The sequence below is a fragment of the Eucyclogobius newberryi genome, unplaced genomic scaffold (genome assembly GCF_026437365.1).
Source record: "Eucyclogobius newberryi isolate DKJ021-1_F unplaced genomic scaffold, fEucNew1.0.hap1 SCAF_13, whole genome shotgun sequence".
NCBI classification, from domain to species: domain Eukaryota; kingdom Metazoa; phylum Chordata; class Actinopteri; order Gobiiformes; family Gobiidae; genus Eucyclogobius; species Eucyclogobius newberryi.
In genome coordinates, this window is record NW_027315757.1 from 21,873,276 (window position 1) to 21,893,544 (window position 20,269).

At 42.1% G+C, this 20,269-nt stretch overlaps 1 protein-coding gene across 2 annotated transcripts; it reads left to right on the forward strand.

The window, feature by feature from the left end:
- The first annotated feature begins 2,932 nt into the window (after positions 1 to 2,932).
- LOC140358219 (zinc finger protein 281-like) lies at positions 2,933 to 15,648 on the forward strand. 2 transcript variants are annotated; one of them, XM_072442910.1, is made up of 8 exons: positions 2,933 to 3,141; positions 6,061 to 6,325; positions 7,039 to 7,224; positions 11,158 to 11,256; positions 11,419 to 11,545; positions 11,734 to 11,817; positions 11,917 to 12,035; positions 12,114 to 15,648. In XM_072442910.1, the coding sequence occupies exons 2-8, from the start codon at positions 6,110 to 6,112 to the stop codon at positions 13,620 to 13,622; spliced, it is 2,340 nt and encodes a 779-aa protein (XP_072299011.1). In that variant the 5' UTR covers positions 2,933 to 3,141; positions 6,061 to 6,109; the 3' UTR covers positions 13,623 to 15,648. The 2 variants fall into 2 exon arrangements, with proteins under 2 accessions (XP_072299011.1, XP_072299013.1); XM_072442912.1 differs by lacking the exon at positions 2,933 to 3,141 and adding an exon at positions 3,672 to 3,799.
- Positions 15,649 to 20,269: the final 4,621 nt, after the last annotated feature.

The window sequence follows — 20,269 nt, forward strand, 5'->3', positions numbered from 1 at the left end:
TCACACTGGCAACCACATTTCACATGCGCTCTCTAGGCTCTAATCGACGCAGAAGAAGAATCTGCACTTCCTCTACCTCTGGAGTTTGTGGAGTTGTTTAGAAGTGACACAGAGGAAGAAGAATTCAATAGATTTAGTGATTTGGGGTAAAACTGATGCTTTGGTAAACTTGTTAGCATGTTCTTTATGCTATAGTTATCTGAATAACTGTTAATATGTTACATTAACATACCAGACACTTACCACACAGTTCTGTCTGTGCGTCATGTAGCTGAAGGTGTTAGCGTTAGCATACGTACACCTATTCACCATGTTCTCTCATCTGTTATTATTTTAAATTACATTTGAGATGAAATGTCTGTTCTTGGTCTTGGATTTTATTAAATCAATTTCCCCAAAAATGCAACTTAAACTCCAGTGCGACATGTATGTTTTTTTCTTCTTTATTATGCATTTTTGGCTAGTGCGACTTATACTCTGGAAAATACGGTACTTATTTAAAATATTTGATCAGACGTATAAACTCCAAGGAACAAGCGTATATCGTGCCCCAGAAGCAAAGCATATTTCATTTTCATAATAAGAAAACCAAATTATATACTGTACTCAAATTGAGTCAACTGAATGAATTAGCATCTCACTCAAACTAGACTAAAACTAAAAAAGAAAAAATATCACTGAAAAACACTATTTCTTGTCACTTTTCCAGGTTGGATTTGTGTCATTTCATTGTTTTTTTTTGCACAATATCACAACACAACCCTTTCTTTATAGCCTTCATATCCTTTCAGTGTCTTCTCAGTTAGCTTTCTCATCCACTTTTCTCTTTTTATATACGAATTTACTTTAATACAGTCGGATATAGCTGATCCCACATGATCACAGTCGGTGCAGAGTTGAAAAAGACGAGACACATTTCAATCAAAGTCGGTCAGTGTGGACATATCAAAGCAGAACTCACTGACCTCCTCTTCATCTTTTTTCCCTCGCATTACTCCACTATCCACCTTTGATAAGGGCCTGCTCGCTGAATTAAGTGGTTCATTAGTGATGCTTATTAGGAGCCGGAGTGCCGGAGTCGCTCGTGAGGCGCTGCATGACGCACACGTAGACCCCGAAAGAGCATCACTCCGAGAAAGACGTGTCACGACCGTCTTGAATGAAAGGCCCTTTTGTTCGGTGCAGAGAGCGAGCCGCCGTCACCTCTGGCATCCGAGGTGAGGCGGCTGTTTCGCCACAGTCAGCATCTGTTTCGTATTACACCGTGTATTTGTTTTGTCAAAATCAGTCGCACACACACACACAAAAAAGGAAGACAGAAATACCGTATTTTCCAGACTATAAGTCGCACCTTTTTTCAGTTTTGGCCGGGGTGCGACATAAACTTATATTCATACTTATATACTTCGGAGCGACTTATATGTGATATTATTTGTTATTTGCACACTTGCAGCTGCATTTCATACTCCAGTGCAACTTATATATGTTTTTTTCTTCTCTACTATGCATTTTTTGGCTGGTGTGACTTATAGTCCGGAAAATACGGTAATAGGTAAGGAGGCGGCATCTTATAACGTGAGTGATTCCACGCAAAAGTCTCAGGAGTTTACGTTGTTGTGTGCATGTTTTGGAACGAGCTGCTTATGGAAACGCAAAAAGCCACATGGCCAAATACAGGCAATTACCGTATTTTCGGGACTATAAATCGCACCTTTTTTCATAGTTTTGGCCGGGTTGCAACTTATACTTATATTTATACTTTGTTATTTTCACACTGCAACCTTATTTCATACTCCAGTGCGACTTATACATGTTTTTTTCTTCTCTATTATGCATTTTTTGGCTGGTGCGACTTATAGTCCGGAAAATACGATACGTTAACTACGGGAACATGTCAGGTCTGAAACTAATGAAATAGCCTAATGAAAGGTTAAATTGAAGAGTTGTGATGATACTTTAAATGAAAGAAACAGATAGCACCACCCATGTATAATTAAACATAGGTTATTGGAATATTATAGGCTGTTACCATTAAATTAACTATTGTTATTAGGCTATATTTACATGTTGACCTGTTATGCCCCACAACTAGTCCACCATCTCTGCAACAAATCATAAAACAATGTATTTTATGCGCTTGGGACAGTTGCTTCCGCCCTCAGTATCGATATTGCCAAAAAAGTCAGGTAAATATATGTTCAATATGTAGAGTACTATAGACCTAATATTTTAGTTATTCATGTTCATATAATAATAATAATCATCATAATTTATTAGACTTTATTATTATTTGATGTCTGCATGTATATATTAAAATAGCACAATTATATAAACGTGTTACATATGAGATGATGACACACGTACGCCGCCGTGTATGTAAGTGTATATGTGTGTAAGTGTATGCGTATATGTGTGTATGTGTGTGTGTAAGTGTATATGTGTGTGTGTGTGTGTATGTGTGTGTGTGTAAGTGTATATGTGTGTAAGTGTATATGTGTGTAAGTGTATGCGTATGTGTGTATGTGTGTGTGTAAGTGTATGTGTAAGTGTACGTGTATATGTGTGTGTGTGTGTGTGTGTGTATGTGTGTGTGTAAGTGTATATGTGTGTAAGTGTACGTGTATATGTGTAAGTGTATATGTGTGTGTGCGTGTGTGTGTGTGTAAGTGTATGTGTGTGTACGTGTATGTGTGTGTACGTGTGTGTGTGTGTATGTGTATATGTGTGTAAGTGTAAGTGTATATGTGTGTGTGTGTGTAAGTGTGTGTACGTGTATGTGTGTGTACGTGTGTGTGTGTGTGTGTGTATGTGTATATGTGTGTAAGTGTAAGTGTATATGTGTGTGTGTGTGTAAGTGTGTGTACGTGTATGTGTGTGTACGTGTGTGTGTGTGTGTGTGTGTGTGTACGTGCGCGCGCAGTACTCGTAGTAGCGGTAGGACAGCGGTAGTATCGCGCGTGTAGTGGGGTAGTAGGGCAGTAGTTCCACTCGTCCTGCTGCGGGACCCAGAATCCCCTGCGCCGAGCCAACATGGAAGAGCCCAGCTGCTGCGGGAGAACAATGTTGTGGCTCTAGACCCCGAAACGCACCGCTAAAGGTGGGACTGCGGCAGCCAGAACAGCGGGTCGTTGTCATGCACCGGTGAGTTTGCGCTAAACCGCCGGATACGGCCGCAGATTGCGCATTCGCGGCGTTTCCAAAGTCCTTGCATGGGACGCACGACAAAGCCCGCACCGCTTCAACGCTGCATACGGGACGCTCAAAACTCCAGGCGTTTCGACCGTGTGGGCGTGGCTTAACTACGCGCATGCTGATTTTGACAACAAATATTCCACTTTAATTTCCACTGCTGTTATGAATAAACTCAGAATTACGATTAGTTGAAGGAAATATGTTGTAGTTTATTTACGAATCGTAGAAATGTCTGGGCTGCTGTATTTTATGGTTTGACACGCAATAACATTAGATTTGCGTCGATTTACCCCGTGTATACGCTGCTAATTACACCCGTATCAACCAGCGATACGTTTAAACCTTATTATAGCGCAAAGTAAGCTCTTTCGTGGCGGTTTGTGCGCAGTTTTCCTCATAACGTTAGCGCGAGAAAGTAGGACGCGTGACTCCGCCTCCGGCCGAAATGCCCGGAGTTTAGCGGCGCTAGCTAGCATGCCGTGCTAACACTCGGGAGCATCATTGTTCGCCAGAGTTGTATGGGCCGTTTGTTATGGGTCATGCCTAGTGTTGTCGCTCCATCACTCACAGCCGCCTCAATGTCAGCGATCCGAGCCACAAACTCCAGGTAAACCCGCGCGGCTCTCTCGATACCACTTCGCGAGCGGCCCCGGTTCGCTTTCGTGCCAAATACGCGCCGCGATTTAGCTCCTTTTTTTGTCCGCGGATTTGCGTTCAGGTCGCGTGAACGAACGTGCATATGTATCGCCGCCGCTAACGCAGCCTTTCTTTAATTCATTCACAACAACCACGACGCGGTACGGTCACCCCGCACGTTCACGCACTTTTTCCACGCTCAGATATGTTAGTTTTGAGGCTCAGTTTGCGCACTTTTGGCGAGTCCCCGATCGACGCTCTGATTGCATGGCCATATTAATTATTGGCATCACAAAGAAGGGAGACGACGGGCCCCGTACGGAGACGGGTAGTTAGCCGTGCGCGCTAAGTAAACGCTGCTAAAACGCGGCCAAATCGCAACGGGAACCGCGCGGTGTTGTGTTTACACTTTGCGGGGCTTTTTTCGAGTCGGGAGCGACGGTCGCGGCTCGAGTCCGGCCGTTGTTCGTGTTTTTTTGGTTGGAAAAGTTGGGCTTTGTGTGCGCGGCGTATGGTAATTTGGGTAGCTAGCGTAAGCATGCATCAAAGGCATCTGGCAGCGGTCGGTTAGCATCGATTAGCCTCTCGAATCCTTAGCACGCCACAGATCGAGTCACTTTACTTTTAATAAACGGTGATAATAAGCACAAATAACAACAACAACAACAACAACGCGTGTTTACAAAAGCACCGTGCGTAAAAACGGCGCTGCAACGACTAATCCGAATAATCGCGCCCGCATAGTCGACTATTGAACCGATCGTAGTCGTATTTTTTGTTTGTTTGGTAATTGAAATCGCTAACTGGGCTTTGCAGACTCGAAAATGCATGCATATAAACACGTTTTTATGACTTAAACAGTGGTACTATTTAATTAAAGTGAAAAGCAACGCAAATAAAATGAGATTTTCGTAAATAATTAACTTTATTTGTTATTATTTGCTCCACAAAAGCCTCCAATATCAGTATTTCAACATGTGTTCAGTTATAAATGTATTAAAAACGTCTCGGGTTGCAGTAGAAATAGTGGTTTGACTAGTCGACTGCTAAAATATGAGTAAATTGCAGCCCTAGAGTAAAACCAAATGACGCATTATAGGGTTGAATAACATGTACTACACTTTATTTGTAATTATTCACCCAATAGAAACCTCCAATTGCAGTATTTCAACATTCATTCAGTTATAAATGTATTAAAAACGTCTCGGCGTGCAATAGAAATAGTGCTTTGACTACTCGACTGCTAAAATATGAGTAAATCGCAGCCCTGGAGTAAAACCAAATGACGCATTATAGGGTTGAATAACATGCCGGCTTGACCCGCGGAGCAGACTCGGTTACGCCGGTCTCGCTAATGCAGACGATGGGCACTCTCATTGGCAGATAAGCACATGCAAATAGGATGACCGGGACGGACACAGAGCCATCAAACGGATTAAAGCGCGACAGAAATCCTCCCGTTCCTCGTCGTATGTTGTGTCGAGGATTGTGGCGACGTTGACCCCTTCGCCTTGTGGAAACACGGCCTTTTTTACGCAGCGGTCGCCGGAGCTCTCGGGACACTGTTTTTGCTTGTTGTACATTTGTTTTAAAGAAAAAAAAACAAAAAACTCAGCGTTTTGTTGACCTACTAAAGAGCTGGATTAATCCGGCCGTAAGGCAATTTGTAATCGGAAGGCATAACACCAATTTCCCTTAACCAACTGACCGCGAAATACAGTTGACGGAATACTCTCAGTTACGCCGTTTTATAATGCAGTAATAAGTTGACAACATGTCAGTTTATTTTTTATTATGTCTAGTGTGCAGCCAATCCTTTGCCAGTAAAAGCATGTGGTTTGGAGCCAGAAATGTGACTATTTTTGCGTTAAATGGCACTGATTTAAAGTGTATCGTTTGTGTTCACGAAGTCGATACTGGAAGCCTTTGTTGATCTGTTTTTGGAAGGAAAAATATGAGGAAAACGATCATGATTTGCGTCAACACTTTGGCCATGAAGGCTTATTTGAAATGGCTGAATTAATATCACAGATCAAAGGTACTTTTAATAGCAGTACAATGCAATACACCATCAATAACGCTATTACTAAGTCATGTCAAGAGTGTAACTGGCCGTTTACTTTGACGTTTAGCATGAATTCATACACAATAGCGTTTTCATCTGTAGATTTGTATCGTGCTATGCCGTTACAGCACCAGTCTAATGTTTTATTTTGTCTCTTCTCTTTTCAGAATGACGCTACCCTGTGGCCCATAGTTTTCCTGCCCGTCGCCTTTAACCATGAGCCTCATTCAAGACAAACTTGGCAACGAGTTCCTGCGCTCCAACGGCAGCATGGACTCCAACTACGGCGCCGGGATGATCATGTTCAGCCACCTACCTCCGGTCACCAGCTTCACGCGACTCGCCGCCCAAACCGTGATGCAAGACATGCCGCCGCCAGAGATGATCCTGAAGAAGGAGCGCGACTCTCCGGACTGCAGCATGGGCCTCCAGGTAGGACTGTCCGGATTCACTTGGTCATCATTGTCTTTTTTACTTTACGCCACAGTACGACATAAAAAAACAATAATATCATAATCATTATCATATTTACGGTAATAACGAAAGGAAACCGCCAACAACAAATGAAATATTGGCAGTAGTTTGAGCTCTGATTACATAATGTGTAGGTAATGTCAAGAATGAAAGCAAATTTAAAAAATTTAGCTATTTTTATTTGTTCATCGATCTAATGAATAGTATAACGATCTAATAGTAATAGTACTTTTCTCGCTACAATACATTGTTATAGTACATTAATGCATAGCACATTACTTTATAGCCAAAGAATATCCATACATTTTAGATGATTTTATTGCAATAAACAATTAATTCATTAAAAAACAATGAATTCATTAAAAAAAACTGTCCTTACTGTGGGTGGGCTTGCATCTTCACAAACCTGACTTGTACTTTACTCGGAAAATTGTCAGATTTGTATAGAATTCAAACATCAAGGACCCACTCACCCATTCACAGACCGGTTGTACACGGAGTTAAGCGTCTTGCCCAAGGACACACTGAATTATGCAGGTGACTTTCCACAGTTACCGTCAAATGTACCGCTATATACTCCGAAAAAATCAGTATTGACGTGAAATTAGCGCAGCATTTTGTGTCATTGTATTCCTCTCGCTGAACCGGTGCGCGCGGCGTGTCCTCCACAGAACAACATGAACTGCTCCGGCGTGGGCGACTACATTCACTCCATGGGCATCAAACAGGAGAAGATGTCCGAGCACGATTACCGGTTGCCCCTGTACCCCGGAGCCCTGGGCAAGAGCGCCGAGCTGCTGGAGGTGACGGTGGGCAGCAGCCAGGGCCTCATGGTGCACGACCTCAACATGGCCAACGTAAGCGCCGCACGGTTCAACACTCACGCTTACGTTTGAATGTGACATCGCCGTTTTTCTATCGGTCCACAGTGGTTCGGTCATAGATATTTACACTCTTTTGCGTGTTGGCTTTCGGTCTCGAAGCTCCAGCATCAGCCGATATTGATGTTAGTTACCGTATTTCCTGCACTATAAGGAGCACTGGATTATTAGGCGCACTGTCGATAAATGGTCTATTTTCGATAATTTTTCATATAAAAGGCGCACCGGGCTATAAGGCGCATTAAGTGAAACAAAACGTGTACTTTTTGGTTACTTTTATATAGCTTCATGGTACGTAAGCACAACCAGAATTTATCCATATATAAGGCGCACTGGGGTATATGGCGCACTGTGGTTTTTTGAGAAAATTCAAGGCTTTTTAAGTGCGCCGTATAGTGCGGAAAATACGGTACTGAAAATGGGATACGTGGCGCTTGCGCTGAAGATAATGCTGCGCTAAAGATAATGCTAGGGACTTAAAAAAGGGACTTCTGCTTTTATAGGTTTACAGTGAATAAAGTCATTACTATAGAAATATTGCACCTTTTGGCCAATTTCTACTCGATACGTTTTGGGAATTACTCTGATAAAGATGAGAAACTATAATGTGCCTGTAAATGTCTCGGTTGAGGCTCAAGTATCGCACATTTGTGAACATTGTCAGCTGTGAAATGACATTCAAAAGTAAATTATACACTGCACGTTTCTCTTTTTATCAGTTCATATTGCAGCGCTCTGGTGTCGTACCTATCGACATTTCCGTGTCATCTCTTAGACGATACATCCATCGCCCAGAGCGTCTTATGTCACTATTTGATCGTTAGTAAAGTCTCGATTGAACAGTAAAACTTAATTTGTGGCGCCATTGTATTTATTATTTTGCCAATATAGCTTTATAAGAGAACAAAGGAGAGAAAATTGGACTATAAAGGGGCCTTTTCGATTATTGGGAAATGCTGCATCGACGGACATTTTTACAGCCGTTCATTTGCATAAGAAAAGAGTTTATTGGGCTCACGTTGGGAAATTAAATCATTCCATCTACAAAAATAAAAGCCAAATGCCAAATGCGTCGCTGTAAAACGGGATGTGTTTTGTTTGTATTTGGTAAAATATTAAGGGAAACGTTGACCGTACCTGCTTTTAACTGGTGTTCAAGTTTAAGCGGTTTGTTTTTGCAAATTGCCTTTATTGCAAGAAAATACCACAACTTGGGATAGAAGACGCTCTAAACTGTGGAGTTCCTTTCGATTTAACACGTTTTCCTACACTATTCCACACTCAATAATTGCTAATTTTGTCCCAGATGGCAGCACTGTTTCGAAGTGACACATTTTATTTATCCGGCTGGAAACGCAGTCGTAAAAACACACGCAAAACACAACACCATTATTAGGTTATTGAATTGAACTAGTTGTGCAAATATCGGCTGATTAAAACCAGTCTTGGTTCATTAAAACCAGTACGATTAACAAAAATGATTGATTCTAAAGTGGTTTTGAAGATGTTTTGTTGTTGTTTTAAACCAGTATTCCGGTGACAATTTACTAAAACGCATCTTCAAACGTACTAGTTAAGGTTCAAATAACAGACAAATGTGAAAAGGACTGTTAAATTAGCCACAAAGGTGCAAAAATATCACTTTATATTGCACACGGTTTGTTCAGTTTAAAAAAAACAAAGGTCACAACATTTTGGATCGTCTGATATATTAAACCCACCACAAATTCCAAAACATGGGTTGATATTTACTGCCGTAATCGCCGCAGACTTTGTTAATAAATCATAATTAGGCTCGTCGAGGTTTCAGTCTTATGTAAATGTCTCCGGCGTTGAATTAAACATGAGCGCTAAACCCGGGGCCCGCATCAGTCGTCCTCCAGACCTTGTCCTGCTGTGGCCTTCTGAGGGAGGGGCTTAAGCCGGGGACGTCTGCGTGGGAGGAGTACGTGCGGCCCGCGACATAAATCTGCTCGGTGCAAAATAATAAATGGAGGACCCCGTCCCCTCCCGCCGCGCACGTTCCCCTCCGCCGCGCTGAAGGGTGATGTCATCAGCGAGGGCCTGAATGAAAACGTCTTGGCAAGGACACAGCTGTCTTGTCGGGGTCCGCACTTCATTTCAGACGGGCTTTGTGCGATCCCAAATACTAATACACACAGCCACACAGGTCCCACAAAGGCAGGAATCAAAGGTCAGCCGCCTGAAGATGCCGGGATATTCACACGGCACAATGGGCTCCGGGCGTCTAGTGCGCCGCGCTCGGGAGAAGTGTCTGTTCAGCCACGCAGTTTTTAACATTTTCGACACAAGAGCCGAGCACAAAAACAAGTCAAAAGCGCCTCTCGGCAAATGGAAGTGTTACAAATCAGTCGTGTCGTTTTTTAAAAGGGGAAATGATTGGAAACCATTTAACCAACAAACAAATAACGTTGTTCATACTAAAGCTATCATATATGACGGAAACTTGTGTGTATATACTGTGTACAATGAGGAATAATCATGCTAAATGAAGGTAAAATATGAATAATTTCAGTCAAAATGTGCAAATGTCTGCAATGATTTATGGACTACAACTACTGCTAGTTGACTATTAAAATAAATGTCATCGTGTATTGATAGTCTCTAAAACACATGCAAAAACAAGTTTTATAACAAAGACGATAGTTTTTTAAAACAAAGTGTCATAAAGGAATAAACCATTTCAGATTTTTCTTTCTCATACAACACTTGGTTACGAACAATTCACAATAACACACTTCATACTTCATTTAACTGGGGCCAGATTTAAAATGAACCAAGACAAAATGACTATAAACAAGTAAAACATCTATTGCATTTGTATTGTCTTTATGCGATAAACATACTGATTACGTGACTAAAATAACCACAATTCATTCAACAATCCACTTTCTTTTACCATTTAATCTCCATGAAGTAGGATTGTAAATTGCGCGTGGCTTTTAAACAGTGCAAACTACTCGGCAGGCTCTCTTAATTACGGGTTTGTTCATTTGGGCTGATTTAGTGGCGAGCAGGTGCACCTCCTTTGACCCCGCCAGCGTCCATATGGCACTGAAGGGTTTGGCCTGTTGTCCCAGAACGAGCTGGCAGAGGCCGGATGAAAGCGCTGAGCCACCTTATGCTACATCTTTTCATCCACCGGAGGAATAAGATGTTGTACTGGGCGTCCGGGTTGTCAAAAGTATCGGTACTAATTGATACCGAAGCTGTATCTAAACTAGAGACTCGTTTCCACATGTGTCGACGCGGAAAACGGTCGCACAAACGAGGCAAAATTGGACTTTTCCTGAGTAGTTTTACAATGGTCTTTTTAATTGCCAAAATGGATCTTCTTTTTTGTTGTTCAAAGAAAGAAACAAACAAACAAACTGTGTGGAAAGTGTAATTGCGTTTTCTGCACAGCCAAAACAAACAATGAGCGAGCTTCTAAATGTCTTTCTTATTTAGAGATTTTTGGACGTTTTTTTGTTTTTTTTGTGAATGCTTTTGATACGTTTTCATTTTTCAGTAAATATCTTTTGGCTGTGGATTATTTTGTTGTTGTTTTTTGTCAAGAAAGCACAAAAATCTAGTCTTTCATCTCAATTTATAAATAAATCCAAACCAGTCTAAGCTGAAAAAACAATGTAATATTCAGAATTCAAGCCATTTTAACCAGTGTAGATAGACATTTGTTTTGGTTGTTTTTTGCAGAATTTGGCGTTGCATGCGGAAGACTTACTATTACTCATATTTATGTATTTATTTTTTAGTTATGCACGGTCATAGATTCTCTTTTTAGTTTGCGTGACATTTAGGATTGGAGACCCTTAACCTCCCATCAAGCAATCTCCATGTGATCGCTGTCTCTCACGGCCCCGCCCTCTCCCTTTGTCGTCCAAACAGCTGCCGAGTCAGTTAGGAAAAGAGCCCTGTGGGAAGAAAGGTCGGAGGTCAAACGCTGACGGACAAGAGGGGAAGCCGAGGAAGAAGCGCAGTGAAAAGGTCGGACGCCACCAATCCTAACATTTCACAGAATATCCTTTTCATATTTATGCAAATACCGTCGAACAGGTGCACGTCGGCGGATTTGGTTTGTAAACAGGGGAACTTGGATGCCCGCAGTTGGTTGATTTCACACTTTTGTTTTTCGGGTGTTTTTCACAGCAGTCGATGATGCTGGATGCAGATGGAGGCAGCCTTTCACCAGGAACCAAGCCCCACATCTGCGAGCACTGCAACGCCGCCTTCAGGAGCTCGTACCACCTCCGCAGACACGTGCTGATTCACACAGGTACAGCAGACGCACTCGCTCTCGCTGTCTGTTTGCAACTTTATAAATGACTTCAGTGTATTTCAATTGCTTGTAAAGTTGGTGTTAAAATGAGTGTTGAAGGGAAACTGGGATGTTACATTTACAGCCCGACTTCCAATCACTTTTAAAATCATTCACTTTCTGACTGCGTGGTCTCCTTGTTTCAGGCGAAAGGCCGTTCAGGTGCAATCAGTGCAACATGAGTTTCATTCAGAAGTATCTGCTCCAGCGTCATGAGAAAATCCACAGTGGTGAGTTCTGACTTTTTAAAGAAGATGATAATACATCTCTTTAAAGGTCGGCAGTAAATCTGTCCCTGATCCTGATCTAACAGCCGTGTTTGTTTGCAGGAGAAAAGCCATTCAGCTGTGACCAGTGCAACATGCGCTTCATTCAGAAGTACCACATGGAGCGGCACAAGAGGACGCACAGCGGCGAGAAGCCGTACAGATGTGAGACCTGCCAACAGGTGAGCCTCTGCTCTGAGAGACACTGTGTGATTAAGTCTGACCAGGGTCTCTTTTTAACATGTGTGTTTGTGGGGCAGTATTTTTCCAGGACTGACCGGCTGCTGAAGCACAAACGCACCTGTGGAGACGGCGTGAAGAAAGGGCTGGACCCCGGGATGATGGACATGGATTGTGTGGACATGAGACATGGCAGCTATGGGATCACTCAGGGAAACGGCGGCAGCACAGGGCGCAAAAGAAGGTCCAAAAATAACCCTGAGGGAGGGGAGCGCAGGAAGAAGAAGGGCGACACAGGGGACAGGGTCCCTCACCTCCCAGGGACAGTGTCCGGCGGATACAGCATCCATGAGTACGGTGTGGAGAATCAGACTGTGTCGTCCACCACTGAGCCCGGGCCCAGCATGCAGCACCATGGACGTGCCCCAAAAATGGCCTTCAAGAAAGCCAATCGCAACAAGGCAGCACAGGTCAAGCATGGACAGATGGAGCAGGGAGGAGGCATGGACGACGGCCTGATGCAGGACAACGGCCACAAACCTGGGCCCACAAGCAACTACGACGACGCCATGCAGTTCATCAAGAAGAAGCGCTATCTTCACGCAGCTAACAACGCAAACTCCACAGCGCCCGTAGTGTCCGCAGCCACCAGCAGCGAGTACGACGTAGGACACATGTCCTCCCAGGCCAGTATGTCCGTTGTGATGGACCCTGACCCTCACCTGAGTCTGGACAGGACGGGCATCCCAGACGAGGTGCTGCAGAGTCTGCTGGAGCACTACAGCCAGAAGGCGGACGGCTCGCACCACGAGGTGTTTGACTTGAGTGACGCTCATGTGGAGCTGGCAGCCGCTTCTGTTGAGGCCGCAGGGCTGGTCCACGGCGACGCCTCCAGTCCGTCTGTGGACAAGAACATCATGATGAACGAGTACTCGCGCTTCCTGCTGCAGGCTCTGGAGCGCACCAGCCACAGTGCCAGTTTCCCAGTGGGTCCCTCGCCTCCCTCGTCAGGCCCTTACACCAGTTCACACCCGGGAACGTCGCTGTACTCTGACAAGAGTATCTATTCCAGTTCTCCACTGGACTGCGGCTACGGCCAGTCTGTGGCCTCTCCATCGATGGCCTCCGCGGTGCCAAAGTCTCACTTCACTCTGCTCACGGGCTCGTCTCCTCAGCACAGCTTCCACTTGAGCGGCCTGGAGCCCTCTCACCAGCAGCTCACGCCCTCTCAGGAGCTCACGGAGCAGTTGGACAAAGCCCACTCGTCCACGCCGCCCTCCTCGTACATGGGCCCATCAGACCTGAGCGTCTCCAAGGAGCAGGTGAAGAACGGCTCTGCGGTTTACCCTCTGGTCCCCTCTCAGGAGCTCGCGCCTCTGGACTCTGCCAAACCCTCTTACCAGATCGAGAACTTTGCTCAGGCCTTCGGGTCCCAGTTCAAGTCTGAGGGCCTGGCCTACGGCGCAGAGTCGGGTGAGGTGGACCACCGAACGCCTGTGTCTGAATTCTCAGGGTATAGTTTGTTGTCTGATGTCAATGAGCCAGTAAGTACAGGTTCCAAAACTCCAACAAGCCAAAGTTACAGATGAGCCTGAGGGAGAGACTTTTCTGTGCTTCTATTTTATTTGATTAATATTGTTATTTTTTTAAGGGACTTTATTTTAATAATGCTGATGCTCTGTTCTGTGCCCATGTCTCTCCCACAATAAGCCTACGAGGCTCCTGCAAATGCATTTAAACTGTTATTTTAAGTTAATAATGTATTGACTGTTTACTATTGTCACGTAGTGCTGTTGGCTCTGCTCATGAATCATGATTTCACACTCCTCGGTAGTTTAGGCTTAGTGTAGCACCACACAGGTTTTTGTGCTGTTTGAGCAATCATCTTTACAATTGTAAAATAATAATGGAAGTAACCATGATGGCAGGGATAGCCCAGAACTGAAATAGCAAAAAGGTTTTGCCTGTTACAAGGTTTAAAGTATTACTCAGGAAAAAGTGCAAAGGAGAAGCCTCAGGGTGCCGGCGCACCCTCCCAGACGACGAAAATTTGGGACTTGTTTTGTTTTGTTACTTGTGGAATGAGTGTGACATAAACAGACTGCTGCCAGCTCACTTGAACACTGAAAACACTTTCTTCTTGGCTTTATAGAGATTATGGTACTTTCGTGTCAATGTGAAACTCATTTTCTTCAATAAGGGCCATATAAATATCTATATATATTTATAAGAATATATATATTATGTAAAATAACAGATTTAATCACTCTGGGGTTCTGCCAGTTGAAGTAGAGGGGGCAAGGGCAGGTTGTGGGGTAAATGTTGTCCTGTTTATATTTTTGGAGAACAAAGCAATGTTAGGGCTTTTCTTGGGCCAATAGGGGGTGCTGTTGGACAGCTAAAGAATGGCCTTCCCCTTCCTGCACTCCTTGTCTTCCTCAGCGGTCATATTTCTTTAAAATAATCCAATTAGCACTTTGAGCCGTTGTAAAACATAGAGTAAAAAGAGTCTCATTGGGATGAAGAAAGCAGACATGTGACTGACAGTGGCTGTTTGGGCTTATGCAGAAGGGACTGGGATCTGGGGTGGGCTGGGCTAATATGTTAAAATGGGACTTTTTATTATCAATTCTCTTTCTTCTTAATGTGGAGAGGGCTAGTTGAGGGAGGGCTTAAATCGGGTTATTGTAAATGTATTAAATCCCTTAGTTTTAGTTTTTGATTGTTATCCAATTTAGCGTTTTGCTTTATCCTGTTGAAATGCGTGTTAGTGATTGAATATTGCCTGAGCTGTTACAGAAGCAGCCCTGAATGGCTGAATACAAACTGTATGCATCGAATCGTCTGATCAGGCCCTTCATGTGTGCTGGCAGTACCAGAAAAATTGTCCCCTTTCACAATTTGGGTGCCTCATCCTGTAAAGTGCAGGTGCAAATATTGTCTTGTAAACTTAAGGTGAACTTTGTTGATTTTATACTTGTATTTATGCTGTACTTTTTGTAAAGGCAACAATAAGTGCGCTGTCTTCCGTAGGTACACAACGCCAATAGTGCTGAATGCCCAGTGACCTCTTGTTTTGAAAGCAATCATGAGCATGGCGGGGTGAATGCTATGCTGAAATATCAAGAAAAGATGCCATACAGTGAAGAGGCGATCTCGGCCTCACATATACCTCATGTCGCATCCAAACCCGAGATGGGTCGATGTTTGTAGCAGAAATGCTGTTGTATTTAATGCTGTCATCTTCTGTGTAACTATTTTTGATTCATTTCTACATGTGGCATTTGCCTGACCCGTTTTCTTGCTTAAGGGTTGTTTTTTTTCCAAATGTCACATACCAGCCAGTGTTAAGTCTTCACGGATTATTTAACACATATTGTTTCTCGATGCTTGTTTACAAAAAAATGTACAAAACACTACATATTTCTTTACCTAATTCTTTCCCCGTGTATAAATATATTTAGATTCTTTCCCTTTTTTTTTGAATCCCCGCCAAATTTTGTAGTCAAAATATCCTTTATTTTTGTTTTCTTGTGGAGATCTGCACAAGACTGTACTGTCCAATTAATTGCAAATGAATTCGGGAGAAAACAATAAAATGCTCTCATTTGTAGAGTCCTGTCTTTTGTTTTTTTATGATCAATCTGCCTTTTCATCTTGGATAATTCGTATGAAAGTAGGACAACACAATGTAACCAGAACCTCGTGAGTCATCACGATCTATAGTCACAAGTTGATTCATAGTTACAATTGGTTCAAATTTAAGGCGTGAACACATGTGTGCGCTTCAGTTTTGTGTTGCTGAAGCCGGCGTTAACAATCGACACAAAACAAACAAGGCGGAGGTTGGACAAGATCGATTTCAGGCTATTTAAGTCCCTGAGAACGTGCTATTATTGCACCCGACTCCATTTATGACAACAAAAGCTTTATGACTTGACTTCTCATCCTTCCTCAAACACTTCCTTTAAACAATGGAGAACTCCCAAACGCAGTCAATCATCTGCCCATAGTCTTTGTGGACCGTTTAATCACTTACTCATTTTGTATGCTTGGGACGACTTTCACGTTTAATAATAGTTTCTTCTGATCGCTCCATATCTCCTGGTATCGCCGTGAGTCACTTTTGTAATAAGTGGCCATTGATGTCATAAAGCATTACACCCAAAATTGTAAAAGTGTTACTAATGGAGTGGCGTTTCATCCTGTGTTGACTGAGCGGGGATGTGCAGACCGATGTTATCTATCCCGTGAAGAAAGCGCGTGCATATTGAGTTGTGTACACACCCGGCGTCTGTCATATAAAGAGAATGAGAAAGAGCTGCAATAAATGGGAGGGACGGCGTAACGCGAGCGAGCAGACTCCTGTTTAAAATGTCGGTGTGATCCCTCGTTCGTCCAGGAGTGTTCCATAGTCCTGTTGAAAACTCAAATACTTTTTCCACACAGTCCCCCAAAAAAGTGAGGCGTCCGTCATATAAAGAGAACGAGAAAGCTGCAATAAATGGGAGGGACGGCGTAACGCGGGCGAGCAGACTCCTGTTTAAAATGTCGGTGTGATCCCTCATTCGTCCAGGAGTGTTCCATAGTCCTGTTGTAAACTCAAATACTTTTTCCACAATGTCCCTCCAAAAAAGTGGGAATAATCTTTACGCTGGTGTTTGTTAAAGTTTGGTTCAATGAGATGTTCTAAAGTCGGAATTAAAGGGGAACTGCGTCACTTTTCCATGAGAGTGTCCGCCGCTACGGGGTGACGGTTTGGCCCGGAATGTTCCACAGTAAAGCATGAAACGTATCTCTCTGGCAAATAAAAGTGTTGCTTGGAATACATTGGAAAAAAAAACGTTAATTCTTACCGCTCCACAGGCGTGTCAACTACTGCTCATGATAATAATGCCACACCTTGGGACATTCCAGGCAAAGAAATAACATCTTACTGTCCTTCCTCCTGAAACGTTACATAGTGGCCCTTTAAGGTATGACTGTGTTTTTCTCATTATAACTTGATTTGATGGGAGTGTCCCTGTGGTGAATGTTTATGACAGTTTTATCATTTTTATCACAGTCGTACATATACATTATAGTTTTACACCAATCGAGCAAGTATTTGTGGAGACAACGTTGAAAAATCTGTGGAAAATGACAGGAAGTGACATCACACTAAGGACACTCATTTCAGTCAAAGTTCATGCATAATTTACACAAAGAAACAACTTTTTTGACTCTACACATCAATTCAACAAAATAAAGTCGCCCTCATATATTTTTATTTAAAAAAAAAAAGAAAAAGTGACATATCTAATGTCACTTTTTTGTTGTTGTTGAGTAATTTGATACAGGAAGTGCAATTATAAACCTTAACAATTTGCCATTCTATGTAACTGGTGAGGAGAGCAGATAAACGACATACTGTACATGTAAAGGAATTATATAGTAGTATTTATGTACTTTAATATGGCTTCACAGTTCATTTGAGCCCCAGTCACACGCCTGACCTGGGAATTTACCTGCATTTTTCATCTGGCAATTTCCCGCGTAAATTACCATATTTTCCGCATTAAAAGGCACTGTAAATGAATGGTCTATTTTTGATAATTTTTCATATATAAGGCGCACCCGACTATAAGGCTCATTATGCGAAACAAAACATGTACCACACAAAATCGCTTCGAGGTCAAGTAAGCACAACCAGAATGAATCCATATATAAAGCGCACAGGATTTATATATCACTTTTGTAACACTGCACACTGTCGTTTTTGGAGAAAATTAAAGGCTTTTAAGTGCGTCTTATAGTGCAGAAAATACGGTACCAGGATTTAATGCAGGGAAGGTGTGAATAAAGCCAGAAAATTGCCAGTAACCCTGCTCGTTTCTTTGGTTACGAGCTTGGTTACACTGTGCAGTTGGGTTCCAGCTTTATTGAATTTAAATAATGCAGCTACAGAATGCAGAAAAGAAAGAAAGAAAAAAGCCAGGTTGTGTGCGAATTGTTATTTTTCATATCTGAATGGGGTTTGGCCTTTGTTAACATTATTGTTGCTAGGTAACAGTTGTGGAATTGCATCTAACATGTCCAACCAGGAAGTAGAACTGTAAACCTCTCCAAAAATGGTCAAACACAGGAAAAGGCAGGATTTTTATTAGTGAAATCTTAAATATAATCATGTTACCACCACATTATATTGCAGCGTGCAGTCTAACCGGTCATATGCACTTTAAACATTTTAGTCATTTACTCAGTCAGAGTTGTAATTCTTTGTTAAATTATTGGGTGCGTTCGACAGTTCTCCTTACGTGGCATTTTCATGAGAAATATCAAAAAGGAAACTCCACAATAATCGCACTAAAAAGCAGTCCCAATTTACAAAAGTAATTTCCTATCTCTGTTAGGTTTTGCTTTTATGAAACCTTGATCTCGTCAGACCTCAGACGATGCAGCGTCGGCCCTGGTCAGTCCTGGATGTGAGAACTTTACCCACCTTACCTCCAGCTGCTGTGTCGTCTGTTTAGAGTGTGTCGTCTGTTTGTGTAGTCTGTTTATAGTGTGTCGTCTGTTTATAGTGTGTAGTCTGTTTATAGTGTGTCGTCTGTTTATAGTGTGTAGTCTGTTTATAGTGTGTCGTCTGTTTAGAGTGTGTCGTCTGTTTGGAGTGTGTCGTCTGTTTGCGTAGTCTGTTTATAGTGTGTAGTCTGTTTATAGTGTGTTTGTTTATAGTGTGTGTTTGTTTATAGTGTGTAGTCTGTTTATAGTGTGTAGTCTGTTTGTAGTGTGTCGTCTGTTTATAGTGTGTAGTCTGTTTGTGTAGTCTGTTTATAGTGTGTAGTCTGTTTATAGTGTGTAGCCAGTTTATAGTGTGTAGTCTGTTTATAGTGTGTTGTCTGCTGTTTATAGTGTGTAGTCTGTTTATAGTGTGTGTTTGTTTATAGTGTGTGTTTGTTTATAGTGTGTAGTCTGTTTATAGTGTGTGTTTGTTTATAGTGTGTAGTCTGTTTATAGTGTGTAGTCTGTTTGTAGTGTGTTGTCTGTTTACAGTGTGTAGTCTGTTTGTGTAGTCTGTTTATAGTGTGTAGTTTGTTTATAGTGTGTAGTCTGTTTATAGTGTGTGTTTGTTTATAGTGTGTGTTTGTTTATAATGTGTAGTCTGTTCGTAGTGTGTGTTTGTTTATAGTGTGTGTTTGTTTATAGTGTGTTTGTTTATAGTGTGTAGTCTGTTTATAGTGTGTAGTCTGTTTATAGTGTGTTTGTTTATAGTGTGTGTTTGTTTATAGTGTGTAGTCTGTTTATAGTGTGTAGTCTGTTTGTAGTGTGTCGTCTGTTTATAGTGTGTAGTCTGTTTGTGTAGTCTGTTTATAGTGTGTAGTCTGTTTATAGTGTGTAGCCAGTTTATAGTGTGTAGTCTGTTTATAGTGTGTTGTCTGCTGTTTATAGTGTGTAGTCTGTTTATAGTGTGTAGTCTGTTTATTGTGTGTTGTCTGCTGTTTATAGTGTGTAGTCTGTTTATAGTGTGTAGTCTGTTTATAGTGTGTAGTTTGTTTATAGTGTGTAGTCTGTTTATAGTTTGTAGTCTGTTTATAGTGTGTGTTTGTTTATAGTGTTTAGTCTGTTTATAGTTTGTAGTCTGTTTATAGTGTGTGTGTGTTTGTTTATAGTGTGTGTTTGTTTATGGTGTGTAGTCTGTTTATAGTTATAGTGTGTAGTCTGTTTATAGTGTGTGTTTGTTTATAGTGTGTGTTTGTTTATAATGTGTAGTCTGTTTATAGTGTGTAGTCTGTTTATAGTGTCCTGGCCTACAATCGTGTGTGTTCTTTAACAAGCGCTGTCCTGACCAAACAAACAAATATTAATGAAAGAGTTGGATGTGTTACAGCTGCAGAAATACCTATAAATACACACATTATTATTTTTACATGTTTTTGCTTTTTTGTTTTAGTTTTTTTTTTTCACCTTTGACCGTCACAGGTTAATAAGTGAGTTAATATTCACCGTAATAATGGCCATCAATGTGACTTCTGCATTTCCAATAATAAAGCCCTGAGCCTCAGAAGCTGTGAGCTGTGTCAACACACGGGCCCGACAGAACGAGCCCAGGTGCTTTCTGATAGTGATAGTTACGTACACTGTTGCTTTGCTGCTGATATTTGTTTAATGATCATGATAACAGTCAGGTCAGTGTTGCGGATGAAAATGTGTTGCCTAGAATGTTTCCACAATATGGTATCAAACATCCATCTAT